Genomic DNA, 19,670 nt, shown 5'->3' with positions numbered 1-19,670 from the left:
TATTACCAACAGGACAGTGGGGTGGGAGGAGGTATTGTTTCATGATCTCTGTGTGTATATAATGTCTGCTGCAGTTTCCACGGTATGCATCCGATGAAGTGAGCTGTAGCTCACGAAAGCTCATGCTCAAATAAATAGGTTAGTCTCTAAGGTGCCACAAGTACTCCTTTTCTTTTTGCGAATACAGACTAACACGGCTGTTACTCTGAAACTTTTTTTGAAGTTTGTCTGTTTATTTAACTCCTCCCACCCCACCTCCAATGTGTGTGTGACTTAGTGTTGCCAACTCAAACATACAGTGAGTAAGGTGATTTTGGCCCATGCTGCATGAGCTCTTCCTCGAGTACTCAACTGAGATGGGTCCCCCATTGCGCTATGGTCTGTACAAACATAGTAAGAAAGTCATTCCCTGAAGAGCTTACAATTTAGTGCAAAGATTGTGACAGGGGAGCTGCAAGTTGAACTCCGAGGCTACCAGACTTCCTTTAAATGGGAACACCTTTTAATTCCTGCTGAGCTGGATTTCATACTGGTGACCTACGGTTGAAAGGCTCTACAGCTCATTAGCAATGCCTAGAGACATACAGAGCACATCTACACTGCAATAAAAACATCCACAGGTGACCTGTGTCAGCTGACTCAGGCTGCAGGGCTATAAAATTGCCATGTGGACATCCAGGCTCAGGCTGGAGCCCAGGCTCTGGGACTCCATGAGGGGGAAAGGTTCACAGACCCCAGGCTCCAATCCAAGCCTGGACATCTACACTGCAATTTTGTAGCCCTGCACCCCAAGCCCCACAAGCCCGAGTCAGCTGACATAGGCCAGCCACGGGTGTTTTAGTGTAGTGTAAACATACCCACAGTTCTCTATAAGTGCTAATATTATACTTTGAGAATTAAGCTTGTTTTCTAGAAGTTCTGACCTTTTTGGAAATTACACAGACATTATCTTCCACTCAGGAAACAGACACAGTCTCCCACACATTACTCTAAGACTCCCTATAGAGGTATTTGAATCTGAATCTCACATGCGGTTCCTAAAGGGACAACTCCCATTAACCAAAGTATAAGCACAAAAAAAATAATGCAACAATAAGTATTAATACCACATGTAAAGTCACTTCTAAATGCAACGTTTTGCAATAGAAAACCATTCCAACTCTTACTTCAGGGTCTTACACTAACTTTTATTCATAGATATAATTTATATTTATATTTATTTATTTTCACTGCCACATGGGACATTGTCAGCAGAGTTTAAACCTTCTGTTCCACAGCACAGATCTCGTCCACTTCTGCTAGGGTAATTGCTAAAAGAAAAACCATGCTGTTATCCTCAGTAGGAGCCTGTCCATACAGGGAGACGACATACATACAATGCCAGTGGATTACACTAGCATTTGAGAAACCGCCTAACACTGGCCATCAGGGTTCTTGGTTTCTTCCTCTGGTTACAGACAATATAGCTAAATATAACAATACCCCTGTATGTTGCCTTTGGGGAATGAGCCAGAGACCTCTGGATGTAAAAGCACAAGCCTTCACCAGATTTAACATGGAAATCATAACAAGAGTCGTAAGCTGCTGTGCGTGGTCTAGTTGCTAAAGGGTGACAGAGCCACACTCTGTTAGCATGGGTTACAGAATCACCTAATTTTCCACGTTCCTTCTGGCAAACTGCGTCAAAGTTGGCAAGATTTGGCTGTTATATTAGACACCTAGATTCGATTCCCAGCTCTGCCTAAAATGACCTTATACACGTTCTCCATTACCCTGTGAAATGGATGAATGATACTTAACCCCTTTGCCAAGGCAACAGTATGAGACCTTGGCTCATAATTGTGAAGGGCACAGAAATATAAAAGAGCTGAAACTAAAACTCATGGACTCTTGGGCTTGCAGTTCAGTGCACATTCTCCAAGACTACAGTGTAGTATGTGGGGAGCTCGCTCGCGCTGATTTTGCTTTCCTCAAATTATATAATGGAGGGAGCTATTCACATCATCGCAAGACCGACTATAGAGGTGGCCAAAATCATGTTATTTCCAATAAATTCCAGTTGGCAACACTGCGAATTGCCAACACCTTCTACTGGAAGACATGTATCCAATAAGAACTAGATACAAAAGAATACTATATAAAAATTAAGCTAGTCAACGCATTCTATACATGAAAGTGGCAGACAACAGTTCAGTTGCACAATACTTTAATTGGCATCTCCAGTTAAGTGATATTACTAAAAAACTTTTAAAAACAAATTACAGTACATTTATTAGTTCATGATGAACTCAATACATTTTGCCACTTGTACTTTAATTTAATATAGTACACTCTGTGATGCACAGAACTTGGGACAATTTGCTTCTGTATTTGTATGCCAGTCCTCAAAATTCAGTAATTTGCAATGTATCTCCTGGGATATGCTAATTAGTAAAGAAGTTAAGGTTCAACTACAGTTTGCATAATGGATTCTGAAAAGGTACGTCTATTTTATGGAAATATTAAAAAAAGTATGTTACCAAGTATGAGCAGGATAATGTCTAACACATGCAATACATACACAAGCTACAGGTTCAATGAGTGATCTTAAGGAAGGTTTAAAAGACCATAAATCAAATTAAAAAAAAAATCTCATTTTTCCTGAAGCTTATTATGAAATGCACCAGGAAAAATGGCTGAGAACACAGAATTTTGACATCTGATAAGAAACTCCTGCTTTAGAGACTCCACTAGTTATTCCTATTCCCCCAGGGCCTTGTTTCAATAATGTACTCATGTGTTGAGCAAGCCCAGTAAATTGATGACAGTGTCCACTTCATTACATCAACTGTGCAATGGCAACACAAGTGGCAAACCAATTCAGCTCAGTTTACAAATTTAAATTATTGTGCACTAAAAGTTTTTGTAATGCAGCAAAATTACATATTTCACTGTTATCAGAGCTAACTAAATCCTGGTAATATTTAATTCTGTAGCGAATAGTACTATGAAACTCTGCAGCAATAGAGACAGAGTCACATATTTTGTAACAGACCAAGTTTACTAACATTTAGGGCACACTGCAAGGACCATCTTTTGTCCCTGGATTATCGGGAGCTGAGAAACTGGTACGGTCAAGAAGTTGTTGGAGGGAAGACACTTGTGGTGATTTTGTTAGTGGAGTAATTACAATTTTTCTTAAATATGTTGGAGGATGGTATTACATGCTATCAGTGATGCCTTTATACATAAACTTCCCTGTGAAAATCGTACGTGACGAATAGCGCTCTCAACTATTTTAAAATCTCAACTTCCAGTTTCCAAGAATAAACAAAATTGATTGAAAAATAAACATTTCAATGACAATATAAATTCTTATAAGGCAGCAGATAAAGACATTTGTATTTGTACATACCATTGTGATCTTTTAATTTCAATGCAGTCACATGAGCCAGCTAAAGATCACAAAAAGAATATATTAAACTAACAAGTATACTTTTATCTGTAGAGACTACTATTTTGGTAAAGAACAATTAGATTTTTCCTTTTGAATTCCCTTACACTTGTTTTTAAAAGTTTAAAAGAGTCTACGAAATATGCAGTTCTGGTAGGAAGACAAACGATTCTAATACACATCTATTTTCTTTCTAACTTGCCTATTTTAAGATTTTAGGGAGAAAGTAAAAAATTTTTTATATTGTTTAATTATCGAACCAAAACACTTACAAGTGGACAGAGAGACAAGGATGTAATTTAAAGTTAAGATACAATTTTCATAATGAGCCTTACAAATCTTACGTACTCAGTTTGCAAATGGTCATAACGTGCATCCATGAAAACTCATCTAATCTGTCTTTATACTTTCTGTACTCTGGGCCCCACTACAAGCAGATGGCTGACCACAGTTTATGCAATGGGGCCATGTATCTGACTTAAAATATGGTGGGGCTTAGGCTGAGACCCTGCATCCATTCAATTTTCTCTTTGAGGCTGAAGGAGAAAATTAGGTAATTTAAGGGAATAAGAGTACCTAAAATTCTTGTTTCAGCCACATCTTTCCTTGACTCTGAAAGAAGAAGTTTCATCCCGTTTTCAACTCTCATGCTTCCCAGACTTATCTCCTGGTCTCTATTTTTTCCAGAGAATCAATGCCCCCATGGTATCCATAGTGACAGGCCAATACCCTACTCTCCAATTCTGCCTGACCAGGTTAGATTGGATTATGTATCATTCCTAACCTTTGCCCTCAATTGCAAGGTCTGTCTAGATTAAGCCAGGATTATCTGATCTACCCTCAATGTCTTCTCCTAATGCAGACAAACCCCCAAAATATCAAATATAGTTTTTATATCCCTTCTTTGGCAAAGATTCTGAACTATCAGCTTTAAATGACTTTTAACTCCATCGTCAGGCTATTCTATTTTTTTTAAACTCATATTGTTGTAGTACTCAATGTTAATTGGTCATCATCTGGGTCTGTTTAGCATGCTGTTCCACCTTTCCACCCAGTATGCGAGAGTTATAAGGACAGAACATGTTGAAAACAAAGTAGCATTCGATCAGAAAATAAGCTATTTGACTAATCACAAGAGCAAAAATACTTTTAAAAATCCTGTTAACGTAAAAAACACACAAACAAACAAAAACCCTGTGCCAGATTTTGAGAGTTACTGAGTACCCTCAGCTTCCATTAACTTCTATGCAAGATGCGAATACTTAGCACTTCTGAAAATTAGGCCCTTAACCTCATCTTCAGTTTATTCGGAGTATCATAGTAATGATACTACAGATATGGCCATTGCTTTTTAAACTACCTACTCCCAATCCCTTATATCTTTCTCCAAGAATATACCTTTCCATTAAGTTTTTGGGGAAGTAAAGGAGATCCACTTAGTCATCTACAACTAAGAGGTAATTTTTTGTGCTCAGTTATTCATATGGCTTAATATTTAAACTCCTATCTGCACATATAGCTAGTCTTCCATAAGGAATGCTCTCTGCTAAACTGGGGGAGGGGGGAGAAGGGGAAGATGGACGACACCAGTCAAATGTTTTTAAATTGTGTTCATGTAGTACATTCAGAGCAGCAGCAAGAGTTCTCTCAGACTAACTATTTCAAAACAAAGGTCTGATATCCAGTTTTAATACAAACATCTACTGTGCAGCAATGTAACAAACTAGCCTACCATGACGACATTACCTTTAATAATTGCAGTTGGTCATATGAGAGTTCTTTTACTGGGATCTCAAACAATTCCAATGGCTCAGCATCGAATTTCTTGGAAAAAAATATATATTTGACATTAAATGTTGAAAATTCACTAGAAAGTATGAAAAGCAATATTACTTTTGTTTCAAGACAGACATCATTAAAGCATTTAGCCAAGCATACTGACAAATATTTTGTTTACCACTGACACTGTTAAAATGGCACTTTATCAGTTTGTGGATGAGACCACCAGTTTTCAAAAGTGGCAGCATGGGCACTTGGATGTGCAAAATAGTAACTGTCCTAGTGCACTTAGTTAAGGCAAAAGTAAGGTTTGCCAGCACAATTTAGGACTTAATTTTCAAGTGGTCATCTATGCACTAGGCTGTGCTGTACATTATTAAAAATTCTTGTAACTGCCTACATTTGTTCATTTAAAAATAACAGATTAATTTATTGATGTTACTCTGCATTCAACCTGAAGTTCACAAGCTGGAAAGTGTACAATAAAAATTCTAAAAACCCAAACACCTCATTTGACAACCCTTCCAAATTTTCGTTTTGAACTTCTCAAAGACATTGATAAAGAGAACACGTCCTGGCTTTCACATGATGTCCTCGTGTCCCAAGAACTTCTTTCAAGACATCTGTCCCCGTTTTTCATTTCAAATGTTCCCCCATCCCAACTACAAAGTTTTGGTTCAAGCATTGCTATACTGATTTAAGATGTTTTGTACACCCATTTCATTAATCCCATACTGAGTGCACATTTCATGCCAACCACAGTTCAAGGCCAAAGCTTGTCATCTGTCAGGTGACAATATTACAAGCATAGTATGATGAGTTGTTAACGCAGTGCAAAACACTTGCTCAAGCTTTTCAGTGGAAAGGGGGTGCAGATCTGGCAAGTTCTCCACCTTCACTTCCTCCTTCTCTACGGCTGTCAAACTGTACAGAAGAGGAAAGCAAGGGGAAGACGTAGAAATCTATAGTCACTTTTTTCAGAAACAATATTTAATGGGCTGTATGCTATGAAACTTGGGAGGTTTAAGAGAAATTCTACAAGCCTGCTGTAAGATTGTGCTCGCCTTAGAGAATTTCTATCGTAATCAGTATGCACTACAACAGTGTTGCTCATCCAGTGAATTGCATACAGGGGCCTCAAGACTCCTCACCCTTACTGTGAGAAAGCAGCCGAAAGTTGTTTTGGGAGGTCACAGAAGCAGCTTGCTTCCAGGATCCTCCTTCCTGCTACTATCACTTCTGCCCTAACTCCATCCTTTCTGACCTACCACTCAATCCCAGAGCAATTCTTCAGCCCCAATTTCCCTCCCCACAATATGTTAAGTACTAAGATAGGGTAAGTAGTGCTTCAAGGGGCTGAAAAGACAAAAAAGGCCAAAAAAAAAAATATGCAACTTGCGACACTCCATTATGGCCACAAAGGCTTGCAAGATATGGTGGATTGCAGGAATTTTCTGCTATTTTGTGGGTCATGGACTAAGAGGTTGAGAACCATTGCACTACAGCATGGAAGGAAGTATTTCAGATCACATATGTGAAGTGCCCCTAATGTCAAGATAAAAGAATTACTATTAAATTAGCTCATCTTTTGTGGTATATTGTTATGCAAAACAGTCATTTCCAATATATTAAGATTGTATTGTTTGTTTCCATTCCATACTTTTTCTGAGTTACCGAATTATTTTTTACAAGACACCTTGGAATTTCAGTCAAATAATTTGAGTTCCAGTAACTGTCACACTAACAGAAATATGGCCAGCACATTCATATATTACCTTTTTCATGGCCATACAACAAGTGAGATCGTGATACACAACAGGCACATGATCCTTAGAAAGATGTACATCAAATTCCACAAATGCTGCTCCCTGCAGAGAAGAAAGAAAGTAAGAACTGCATATATATAAGAACTAGCGAGAGCTCAAAAGAAAGTTTTCAAATTTATAAATTATATATAGCAGGTCAACTGAAATACAATAACTACAGTAGCTGATAAAAGTTAGAGTTCAATATAGCATTGTAGAGAACTATTGGTTATATGTTAGACCAAAATTCTTCAGTTCAACAACTGATAAACAATGTACAGGAAAAAATAACCAGTATGCAAGTCTAATAACTATTATATACTCAATCTCTTAAGGGTTCAAGTGTATGCCAGAGTATTATGCACTCTTCATCGAAGAAAAGCCATGAGAGGAGATACACTTCATATACTGAAATTTACATGCCTTTCCCCTCTCTTACATATAAGCTAAGGTCCGCTTGAAGGTGTGATTCGAGATACTGAAATTGTTGATGAGCCATTCAAGTATCAGTTAAGAACATATGCAACAGCATCAAATAAATAAACGTAATCTATTTGGATTGAGCTAATTTGTTATATTATAATTATGTAAAAGCATTTAGAAACTTTGTTCTTTTAAAGAAGAAAGCTGAAGAACTACATGTGCTGCTTTTATTAAAAAAGTCAATTGAAGAGCAATTTTATTTTTGGTTTATTGAAGAGGAATTATTCAGAAGTAAATCAAGTCCTCTGAATGTAGCACTCATCAGATTCCCACAACTGGATCATATGTTCTCTCTCCATTAGCTTTAGAAGCTAAATAGAAAGTCCAGGATATTTCCACTCCTTCTCTCAAAAGGCTTATTTATACAGTACCTTCACGGAATTAAATTTTTTATTTTCCTTACATCCAATGCTTCAGAGGACTGAAAGACAGGATGCTCAACTACAGACCACTGCTGGTTTTCTCTCCATTGATAATTCTTGTGTTCCCATCATGGTCACCTAACTCTTTCTTACTCTAGCCACCAAAAGAACATTGGTACAGGTGGATCAGTGGAGAATAAAATAGAATTAGAGCCCATTTCCATTCCTTGAAAGGCTTAGTTTCATGGAAAGACCACATCTCCACTGGACTGAACAGGAACTTTGTTTTAAGTGAATGACTAGTATTAGCACTGGCTAACAAAAACCCCTAACTGAGGGAAGAAGTTACTCACCTTGTGCAGTAACGATCATTCTTCGAGATGCATGTCCCTGTAGGCGTGTCTGCAACCCTGCGCTGCTGATCGGAGAACTTTGGTAGCAGTGTCCGTTCAGCTAGTGCATGCACAGCCCCCCTCCCCCGCTTCCTCCCTGCGTGCTCAGCCACTAGGCTAACCAGCAGCATGTGGGCGACCCTCCTCAGTTCCTTCTCTACTGAAATTTATGAGAACTCTGAAGTAGAGGGTGGGTCATGGAGTACCCACAGGGAGACATCTCAAAATAATGATCATTACTGCACAAGGGAAGTACCTTCTAGCAATGTCCCTATAGACGCTCCACTGTAAGTGACTCCTCAGCAGTATCCCCCACTGGAGGCTGGGACTTCAGAGTCGATGGATGATAGTACCCTGGCGCCAAATCTGGCATCTGCAGCGAAGTCCCCAGGATGGGATAGTGTTCTGCAGAGGTATGTGCAGATTTCCAGGTAGCTGCTCTGCAGGTGGTGACTAGCTGGGCTTCAGTGACAGAATGGGCTTCAGTGACAGACACACCCTGAGGAGACAATTGTCCAGGTAAGGTAAATCATAATACCCTAAGAGCGTAGGTGAGTTGCCATTACTGAGAGAACCTTGGAGAATATTCTGGGGACCGATGAGAGGCCAAAGTGACTACTCTGTACTGATAATGGTCTTGGCCTAGTGTGAATCTGAGGTATCATCTGACTCTGTATGATCAAAATGTGGAAGTAAGCATCTTGAAGGTTGAGAGACAAGAACCAGTCTCCCTTTTCTAACGCTGGAATAATTGTCACCAAGGTGACCATATTGAACTTCAGAGCCTTGACAAATTTGTTCAGCCTTTGAGGTGTAGTATGGCTCTCCAATCAGGAAGGAGCAAGAGTAAAAACCTTTGCCTCACAGATGTATGGGCACTTGCTCTAGGACTCTTACACTGAGGAGATGGCCTCTCTCGTCATAGCAGGCTCTCGTGAGAAGGGTGTTAGGGGCTGGGAGGGAGGTGAAGTGGACGGAGTACCCATTTCAAATAATCCTCAGCCCTCATTTGTTGGAGGCTCTGTTCCCAGGTGCTGTGGAATGGGGTGAGTTATCCCTAGGGCTGAGTGAGGTTTTCCAGCGGCAGATGGTATTGAGAAGAGAGTGGCCTGATGGCACCTCAACCAATCTGTCAAAACTGTCATTTTGAGGTAGATGGCTGTGAAGAAGCAAGTTGAGATCCTAAAGGTTTCCGTACGGGGAACCTCGGCTTCTTTCTTTGGGGTTCATATGATCGTTGAGATGAGTATTGTGATGAATGGAGTCTGAACGATGGTTGAGTATATTTTCTCTTCTGCCCAGACATGTAGATTCTGAGCATTTGAGAGTAACTCTGCAGTCTTTTAAAATGTGGATGGAAACATCTATCTTCTCAGCGAAGAGTTTTGAAACTTCAAAAGGAAGGTCCTCCATGGTTGTTTGTACCTCCTTGCAGAAACCGGATAAGTGCAGCCAAGAGGCTCGTTTCATCACAACAGCACTAGAGATGGCATGTGCTGCCATGTTAGCTGCTTCAAGTGCAGACTGGAGTGATGTCTTTGCCACCAATTGGTCTTCATTAACGATGGCTTTAAATTGTTCTTTGAGAATTTGGGAGCTGCTTAATAAGGGAATTTAGTTTTGAATAGTTTAAGTAACTATATTTTGCCATTAAGGTTGATAGTCTGAATATAGACTTGTAGGATGGCTGATTAACATGTTTTTCTCCCAAAAAGATCTAGACGTTTCCAGTCCCAGTTGCAGAGGGTAGATTTGAGATGGTGCTGGCGGGCTCGAGTTCATCATGTCCACTAATTAAAAGGTAGGTAGGAGAAAATAAACTGCGTGTCTTTTGCTGGCACATAGTACTTTTTTCAGAGTAACAGCCGTGTTAGTCTGTATTCGCAAAAAGAAAAGGAGTACTTGTGGCACCTTAGAGACTAACCAATTTATTTGAGCCCAACCTGCACATTGGTGGGACTGACACAGGGATCTGCCATATGAGATTGGCAGAGTCCAAGACAGCCTCGTTAAATCGGGAGGGTTACTCTGGACAAGACAGAAGAATGTAAAATGTCCACTGTTTATGGTGCGACTCAGTCACCTCTTGTAGTGGTATCTGTAGTGCCTCTGCCACCTGCTGGGATAGCTCTTGAAAAAGCTTAAAGTCATCTGCCAACGCGTCTGGTGATGATGATGAGGAGAAATTAGTCTGGGGGGTAGCTATCTCCTCTACTTCAGCCTCTTGTTCCTCTCAATGGTTCAGGGGACTTGGATGCCCTTGATATGGCTGCCGAAGGAGGGTGTCTCCATGGCTCTTGATAGGCCATGCTAGAGCTATGGGAGGCACAGTGTCTGTGTGCCTGCCAGTGGTCCCAGTAGGGCCACTGAGAAGGTGGGAAGGGGCCCGATGGTAGGTACCATGGCTGCCCATATCAAGGAGGCTGGGGATCAGAGGGGCAGTACAGTTGGAGGTCCATACTGGAAGTGGGTACTGTACGATGAGTGAGAAGAGTGGCATGAAACCATGTCCTCTTGCTCACTAAGTCTGAAGCACTTAGAGGAGAGGAAAGTGATCAGGAACAGTCAGCATAGATTCACCAAGGGCAAGTCATGCCTGACTAATCTAACTGCCTTCTATGACGAGATAACTGGCTCTGTGGATGAGGGGAAAGCAATGGATGTGTTGTTCCTTGACTTTAGCAAGGCTTTTGACATGGTCTCCCACAGTATTCTTGCAAGCAAGTTAAAGAAGTATGGGCTGGATGAATGGACATAAGGTGGATAGAAAGTTGGCTAGATTGTCGGGCTCAACAGGTAGCGATCAATGGCTCCATGTCTAGTTGGCAGCCGGTATCAAGTGGAGCGCCCCAAGGGTCGGTCCTCGGGCTGGTTTTGTTCAATATCTTCATAAATGATCTGGAGGATGGTGTGGACTGCACCCTCAGCAAGTTTGCAGATGACACTAAACTGGGAGGAGAGGTAGATACACTGGAGGGTAGGGACAGGATACAGAGGGACCTAGAAAATTAGACGATTGGGCCAAAAGAAATCTGATGAGGTTCAACAAGGATAAGTGCAGAGTCCTGCACTTAGGACGGAAGAATCCCATGCACCGCTACAGACTAGGGAACAAATGGCTCGGCAGCAGTTCTGCAGAAAAGGACTAGGGGTTACAGTGGACGAGAACCTGGATATGAGTCAACAGTGTGCCCTTGTTGCCAAGAAGGCCAATGGCATTTTGGGATGTATATGTATATGTCCATTGCCAGCAGATTGAGAGACGTGATCGTTCCCCTCTATTCGACATTGGTGAGGCCTCATCTGGAGTAGAGTGTCCAGTTTTGGGCCCCACACTACAAGAAGGATGTGGAAAAATTGGAAAGAGTCCAGTGGAGAGCAACAAAAATGATTAGGGGGCTGGAACACATGACTTATGAGGAGAGGCTGAGGGAACTGGGATTGTTTAGTCTGCGGAAGAGAAGAATGAGGGGGGATTTGATAGCTGCTTTCAACTACCTGAAAGGGGGTTCCAAAGAGGATGGATCTAGACTGTTCTCAGTGGTAGCTGATGACAGAACAAGGAGTAATGGTCTCAAGTTGCAGTGGGGGAGGTTTAGGTTGGATATTAGGAAAAACTTTTTCACGAGGAGGGTGGTGAAGCCCTGGGTTACCTAGGGAGGTGGTGGAATCTCCTTCCTTAGATATTTTAAAGGTCAGGCTTGACAAAGCCCTGGCTGGGATGATTTAGTTGGGGATTGGTCCTGCTTTGGGCAGGGGGTTGGACTAGATGACCTCCTGAGGTCCCTTCCAACCCTGATATTCTATGATTCTATCCAACTCAGTGCTTCAAAATGGGGGTGCATGCCATGATGTTGCCCCCAGGTCTGGAGCTCTGGGTGGACTTGGTACTAGGACCCCAGTACCAAGTAGAGGTGAATGCAGTAGAGCAGGTTATGAGATGCCTTATGTTTGTCCAGACCTTTCAGTGTCTGACACATACCAGAAGTCCCGTGGTGCCAAAGAGGTCATTACTGGTGGCGGTTGACGGTGCCAAGATATCTGCACCGACGGAGTCCGTGATGTGGACCTGATAGCATAGTCCATCGGTGTCTAGTGTGTTAAAGACCATACTGATGTAGGCTGAAGAAGCCTTTCCCCTGGCAGATTCTCTGGATTTCTTGCATGCTGTTCATACCAATGATTCCTTGCCTGTGCCCATATGGTCCTTATGCAGCCCAACATGCTCTGTCGAGTTAGTACTGTGCGAGCTTTGGGTACCAGACTTAAGATGGCTTCGGTACTGTCAATACAGATAATACTGAGCAAGTCAGAGATTGTTTTCAACTTGGTTGGGGCTCACTGTGGGAACTCACTGCCCTTTTCTAAAAGGCTTTGTGTGAGTGGCTCAGGGTTGCCTTCTTGGGCTCACTACCATTAGATGTAGAGGGCTGTGGTGAGGCTTCCCACCCTTTGTGGTCTTGGCATGGCTCTGAGGGTGGTTGAAGGGCCACCTCCATTAGGAGAAGCTTGAGTCTCAGTTCTCTATACTTTCTGAATCTGGGCTTCAGTTGTTGGCATAAACCACACTTCTGGGGAATGTGGTCCTCTACCAGACAGCGGATGCACTGAGAGTGTGCCAGTCATCGGGATAGATTCCTTGCAACTGAGACACGTCTTGAAGCCTGCTGAACTGGGCATACCTTGTCCAGGGGGGTTCCCTATTCAGGGGGGTTGAAGAAAGAGTCTAAATAAAGGGAGGGGTTGGTAAATAAAAGATAAAGGAGAAAAGAAAGGAAAGCTTTTTGGGGGGGAATAAAACATAAAGGAGAAGAGAAAGGAAAACTCCAAAAAGGTAGCTAAAAATTAACAATTCTAAAGAAGTTAAGATCCACTAACGGACAGCGAAAGCTCCCTTGGTAGACCGGATGGTTGAGAAGGAACTGAGGAGAGTTTGCCCACGCAACTCTGGTTAGCCTCATAGCAGAGTGCGGGGAAAAGAGGGGATGGCGCGGCGGAGGCAGGGCACATGGAGGCTGAACAGACACGGCTATCAAAGTTCTCCAATCAGCAGTGCAGGGACACAAACCTACAGCGGAGCACCCATAGGGACACTACTCAAAGAAGAAATAATAAATCCGACTTTCCTTAAAAGTCCTTAACATGAATCTGTAGTACATCTGGACTGCAATAACCCTGAAGGCAATGAAACCTGCTCTGCTGCATACTACAATTATTGACATGGCATTCAGACAGCAAGTTAACTATGCCACAGCAGAAAGTAACACCCAGAAATCACCTTTCAGCTACAGACCTCAGAGAGCACAGTGACAAGGAAGTGAAACTATCAGAAAGGTCTGTTTCTAGCAGATTTTCAAGGATGCGTAATCTCACAGCAGCATCTCCTCAAGAGCCTCACCTCATTCTCAGTGTGAAAATGGAGTGGGACAAGACATCTCAACCTGCTTACCACCTTCCTTTCAGTCCTTGAGTCCATTAACACTTCCTTCATCTTAGGCTGTGTCTACACTGCCACTTCCAGTGCTAGAACTTTAGTCGTTCGGGGCGGTATTTGTGTTTTGTTTTTAAAAAAAGTCACCAGGAGCGCTCTCCCCCAGCGATAAAGCGTGTCTACACTGCCCATGTCACAGCTGCTGTGGCCACGCTGTAATGTGGGCAGTGTAGACATTCCTGTCCAAAGATCCTGATCTGAGGACAGGTAAGAAGTCTGAATGCAACCTCAGACTAAATGACAGAATATCCTCACTGTGAATTCTAAATGAATATCCCCCAAATTAACCATCCAATCTTTAAAATGTCAGAGGTACTAGTTCTCATTGAAAACAAGTAAAAATTAGACTTCAATATCATACACATTTTGAAAAAATGAAAGATTTAATTTTTCAAACTCATCTCCAAAATGTCTTTTCCAATTAACCTCCGAGGCCACAAACCCGCAAAGACTTATGCAAATCAACTTTATATACCCGACCAGTCCCCACCAGATGAAATCCCGGCCCTACTGAAGTCAGTGCAAGTTTATCCATGGATTTCAGAGTCAGAATGTTGCCTATTGCCTTCAGTAGGCTACTCACATGCTTAAAGTTACTCACTACATGTGAGTCTTTGTAGGATTTGGGGTTAGCTCTCTAAAGTTCTCCATGTGTTAAAATTTTCAGATGTTCCTTTTAAGGTGGAAAGGTGAGTTTGAGGACGAAAGTCTAAAAAGTGAGCTTATAAAAGAAAGTAACAACCATGCCTATGGAGTTGCTATCAAAGCTCCATATTTTGTGTATTTAACTATTCTTTTCACTTAACATTTTCCTGACTGAACTGCTGAATCACTAGATCCTCAACACAACATATCACAACAAATAGCTTGCTTTCATATACACCCACACGTACATGGCTAGCAGCATTCCGCAGAGAAGCAACAGTGTTCTCCTGCACTTTAGCGAGTCTGAAATAGAAACAGAGGAAAAAATTGTTAAGAGTAAGACTGTGCACGCACACACACACACACACACACACACACACACACAATTTGAGTTTTAAAGGAACACTCAAATTTAGAATAAAATCACTTAAAATCAACTATGAGTTTTTCATAAAAATTGACCTGGCAAACCTATTTACACAATTGGATACCTACAAAAATGAAGTAGGTGGGACTCAACAAAATATCACAATTCAGGACACATGAACTTACTTGGTAGTTGTTGTAGAGTTTCCTGCGCCCCTATGTCCAACATCTAGTGTTGTTCTTGGTTTCCAGTATTTAGCATATGAAGCTATCATATCACAACTGTATCCTGAGATCGGCTTTATAATTATATAGTCCACTATAAAGAAAACAAACATTGTTTTGAATTGTTTCAGAGTAACAGCCGTGTTAGTCTGTATTCGCAAAAAGAAAAAGGAGGACTTGTGGCTCTTAGAGACTAACCAATTTATTTGAGCATAAGCTTTCGTGAGCTACAGCTCACTTCATCGGATGCATACTGTGGAAACTGCAGAAGACATTATATACACAGACCATGAAACAATACCTCCTCCCACCCCACTCTCCTGCTGGTAATAGCTTATCTAAAGTGATCACTCTCCTTACAAGGTGTATGATAATCAAGATGGGCCATTTCCAGCATAAATCCAAGTTTAACCAGAACATCTGGGGGGAGGGGGGTAGGAAAAAACAAGGGGAAATAGGCTACCTTGCATAATGACTTAGCCACTCCCAGTCTCTATTTAAGCCTAAATTAATAGTATCCAATTTGCAAATGAATTCCAATTCAGCAGTTTCTCGCTGGAGTCTGGATTTGAAGTTTTTTTGTTGTAAGATAGCGACCTTCATGTCTGTGATTGCGTGACCAGAGAGATTGAAGTGTTCTCCGACTGGTTTATGAATGTTATAATTCTTGATATCTGATTTGTGTCCATTTATTCTTTTGCGTAGAGACTGTCCAGTTTGGCCAATGTACATGGCAGAGGGGCATTGCTGGCACATGATGGCATATATCACATTGGTGGATGTGCAGGTGAACGAGCCTCTGATAGTGTGGCTGATGTTATTAGGCCCTGTGAAGGTGTCCCCTGAATAGATATGTGGGCACAGTTGGCAACGGGCTTTGTTGCAAGGATAGGTTCCTGGGTTAGTGGTTCTGTTGTGTGGTATGTGGTTGTTGGTGAGTATTTGCTTCAGGTTGGGGGGCTGTCTGTAGGCAAGTACTGGCCTGTCTCCCAAGATTTCTGAGAGCGTTGGGTCATCCTTCAGGATAGGTTGTAGATCCTTAATAATGCGTTGGAGGGGTTTTAGTTGGGGGCTGAAGGTGACGGCTAGTGGCGTTCTGTTATTCTCTTTGTTAGGCCTGTCCTGTAGTAGGTGACTTCTGGGAAGTCTTCTGGCTCTATCAATCTGTTTCTTCACGTCTGCAGGTGGGTATTGTAGTTGCAAGAATGCTTGATAGAGATCTTGTAGGTGTTTGTCTCTGTCTGAGGGGTTGGAGCAAATGCGGTTGTATCGCAGAGCTTGGCTGTAGACGATGGATCGTGTGGTGGGAGAGTGGGGTGGGAGGAGGTATTGTTTCATGGTCTCTGCGTATATAATGTCTTCTGCAGTTTCCACAGTATGCATCTGATGAAGTGAGCTGTAGCTCACGAAAGCTTATGCTCAAATAAATTGGTTAGTCTCTAAGGTGCCACAAGTACTCCTTTTCTTATTGTTTTGAATGTCATAAAAAGGTGATGGTTTTAAGTAAGGCAGTCCGGCTATATCTCCGGAGCTGATTCAGAGCCACTGCACTTGAGAATTTACTGGAAGTCTACAGAATTCCCTGATGTACAGTAACTATGCACTCATGCTAGGAAATTATCTTTAAATACCACCACAGCCATCTCAGAGTGAAGAAACAGAAATTAAATGGAGGTAATTTCTAACACATTAGGCTATGCATTATGAAATCATTAGATTAAATGGCCAAACAGCACTTTAAACAAAACTGTCAGTCTAATTTTAAGGTAGTTTATATTGAAGTTCTTGTTTTGTATCAATCATACCTCTTACTTTTCCAATGGTTTTTCTTGAAATTCTACTCATAATAGGAAGTGTGAGAATTCCAGCACTCTTTCCCAGTTCTGCAATCGTGGAGGATAAGAGGCATGCAGAACCCACATGGCCTGGAAGTTCATCTCCTTGTAATACTCTTTCGCTTAGATCTTCCTAAAAATGAAGAGTATTAAGTTTTCTTTTTAAAGAACAGAACAAAACATTAAAATTACAGCTATATGAATGACAATATAAACTCTCCATAGTCATGGAAACTTTGCTCGTCGGGCAGATGTAGACAAGCACTGGTATAATATGAAACATACCCATCTAGTGTGCTTCATTATTAGATCCCTCCTTTTAAACTCAAATGTACCTGTGTTACACACAAACCTGATCTCATTGTTACTGTAAATTACCAGAAATATGAAATCCGAATTTGACAGAATTACAGGGAAAAAAATTATTTAAGAGACCCTTACAGAATTTCAGCCACTCTCTTTTGGTTTGCAGAGTTTATTTTGGCTTTATGACATAAAGCCCAGTATTTTATTCAGGACTTACAGTTAAACTAGGTTATTAAATATATGATTACGCTATATACAGTATTTTTCTGGGGGAAGGAAAAGGTCAAAGGCTATGCAGGCAGAATTATGCATTTGACTGTTGCCAAAGTCAGTAATTATTTAATCAATTTTCAAATTTAGTATAAGCTCTAATGGTGTATATATAGATAAGTATATGCATAACGAAGATACTGAATTATAAGTAATGAAATATTTGCTTCGTCTACAAATGGCTTGCTACAGCCAAAACTTTAAGGATTTAAAGATTATTAAATCCTGCAGAAAAACATCATATGAGAGCCCAACACAACAAACAGGCGAAGAGAACAACTGCAGATGAAAATAAGTGGTTACTTTACTACCTCTCTAGTAAGTAAGTTAAAGACTTTGATAATTGTAATAGTTATCTCATAATTTTATGATACAACCTCATTAGGTCTTCTGTAATCTTACTGAAAAACACATGCAAGTCAAACTATGGATACCTATTTTTTTTTTTTTAGATGCAAGTTAGAATTAGAAGAACCAATCAGCCTACCTAACTGCAGGGCAGCATGATGTCACACTAAGATCTTAGTCTGCGCACTGCTTCCGAGCAAGCAGGAACTGAAAGTGTTATGGAATCAGCACACTCAGTCCCAGGGAATGAAGCACTTTGAAGTCATTAGTGGATGCACAGAATCAACTCTGGAATTACCAGCTACACAGCCAGCATTTTCTGGACTCAGGTGGTTCCATTTGCAAAATATAATCAAATTCAGATAAAACTGTTGAGGAAAGGGAGGCAGGGTCCACATATTCACTCTCCAAAAGAGGAAAATACTTCTGATATTAACTACATTGAGAGAATTCTGGATTTAAATCCGGTCTTTAACAGATTATCTGGAAGGTGGCCCGAATGTCACTGAACACTATTGCTCCATTACATATGTTCTATGTAATCTATGTAATGATCTATATGATCAAGTACTTCATGTCCAGGCCATTATGCAGAAAGAAATGAGAGGATGAATGAACTACCCAAATCCTCATCAGTCCCACAAGTTGTCTTGGCCAACAATTGGCACAGGGCAGCTCCTTGAATACAGTGTACCTGCATAAACTGAATATACAGTAAGCTGGAACACAAAACACACCAAGACCAGCCTACAGGGACCATGGAAAACTAATATAAAACAGGTATTTTAATACATTTTAAAAATGTTTACTTTGGGGAGCTACTCTATCTATGAGGTTCACTTCCATTCACAGAAGACCAATTTCCATGAAGACTGCCTGAGAAAGCCTACAGGGTCAAACACATCAATTAACAGTATTGTGCTACATGTCTGTAATAAAACCTTCACTGACACTGAATCCTTTTGTTACTGAAGCAGACTGTGGGGGAGAGATCTGAATATTGATGCAAAAATTTTAAAAAATTGTAATTTTAATATTAGGTCATGAAATTTGCCTGTGCCTTTACTGAAAAAGTTACAGTATATTTATCATTACTTTCATACAGATAATGCTTATAGAAAAAAGGTACCTCAATATGCCTACATTTTTATTTCGTTATGTGAAATATTCACGCGAACCAAAGGAATTCCAGGAAACTTCTACTTTATTTCCCAAGGACAAGCAAGTGTTAGAAAAGATAAACATGACTTTGCTCTTGAAGATCTTAAACTCTTAGCGATATTTACAGAGACTCTGGAATACAGCTTTATAACTTCTATTTCACTTTAATATTCTATGCTGTTTTCTTTTGTGCTATATTTGAAAAGTGTATAAAAGTGTTATTGTGGTTCATGCTTTGTATAGAATATTTGATGAGAGTAATTACAAGTTGTAAAGCAGTAGGTTGTAAATAGGGCTGTCAATTAATCAGTATTAATGCATACAATTAACTCAACACAAATTAATGAGTTTCTTGTGTGTGTGTTTTTTTTTTTTTTTAAAAACAAGCGTTAATCGCACACCAGGGCACTGTGTTCAAGGGGATGCTGCTACATGCCTCTGGGACAGGAATGCCCCTCCTGTTGCTACCCTGATCCACTGCTGCTCCTGCCTTTTCCCGCACCCATGGAGTTGCCCTGGCCAAGCTGTTCCAGACTGGGAGCCTACCTCAGTCTGCTGATCAGGTAAGGTGAGCTATTACCAGTGGGGGGTGGGGATGGACAGGGACACCACGACTTTTTGTAGTGATAATCAAGGTGGGCCATTTCCAGCAATTGACCAGAACATCTGAGGAACAGTGGGGCGGGGGGGGGGAAATAAACATGGGGAAAATAGTTTTACTTTGTGTAATGACCCATCCACTCCCAGTCTTTATTCAAGCCTAATAACT

The 19,670-nt window shown here is 41.0% G+C and overlaps 1 protein-coding gene across 5 annotated transcripts in view; it reads right to left on the bottom strand.

The window, feature by feature from the left end:
* Positions 1 to 19,670, bottom strand: part of GPCPD1 (glycerophosphocholine phosphodiesterase 1) — a 74,825-nt gene that overhangs the window by 18,881 nt on the left and 36,274 nt on the right. For all 5 annotated transcript variants that reach the window (XM_077814113.1, XM_077814116.1, XM_077814114.1 and 2 more), the window contains 6 exons: positions 16,787 to 16,949; positions 14,943 to 15,075; positions 14,639 to 14,693; positions 6,988 to 7,080; positions 5,180 to 5,257; positions 3,395 to 3,434 (listed from right to left, as the gene is read on the bottom strand). In XM_077814113.1, the coding sequence (XP_077670239.1) occupies positions 3,395 to 3,434; positions 5,180 to 5,257; positions 6,988 to 7,080; positions 14,639 to 14,693; positions 14,943 to 15,075; positions 16,787 to 16,949 (562 nt within the window). The remainder of the gene's footprint in view (positions 1 to 3,394; positions 3,435 to 5,179; positions 5,258 to 6,987; positions 7,081 to 14,638; positions 14,694 to 14,942; positions 15,076 to 16,786; positions 16,950 to 19,670) is intronic.

This window comes from Eretmochelys imbricata, chromosome 3, assembly GCF_965152235.1.
Source record: "Eretmochelys imbricata isolate rEreImb1 chromosome 3, rEreImb1.hap1, whole genome shotgun sequence".
In the NCBI taxonomy this organism is placed as follows: Eukaryota; Metazoa; Chordata; order Testudines; family Cheloniidae; genus Eretmochelys; species Eretmochelys imbricata.
The sequence above is the reverse complement of the archived record's forward strand: the minus strand, read 5'-3'. Positions and strand labels throughout refer to the sequence as shown.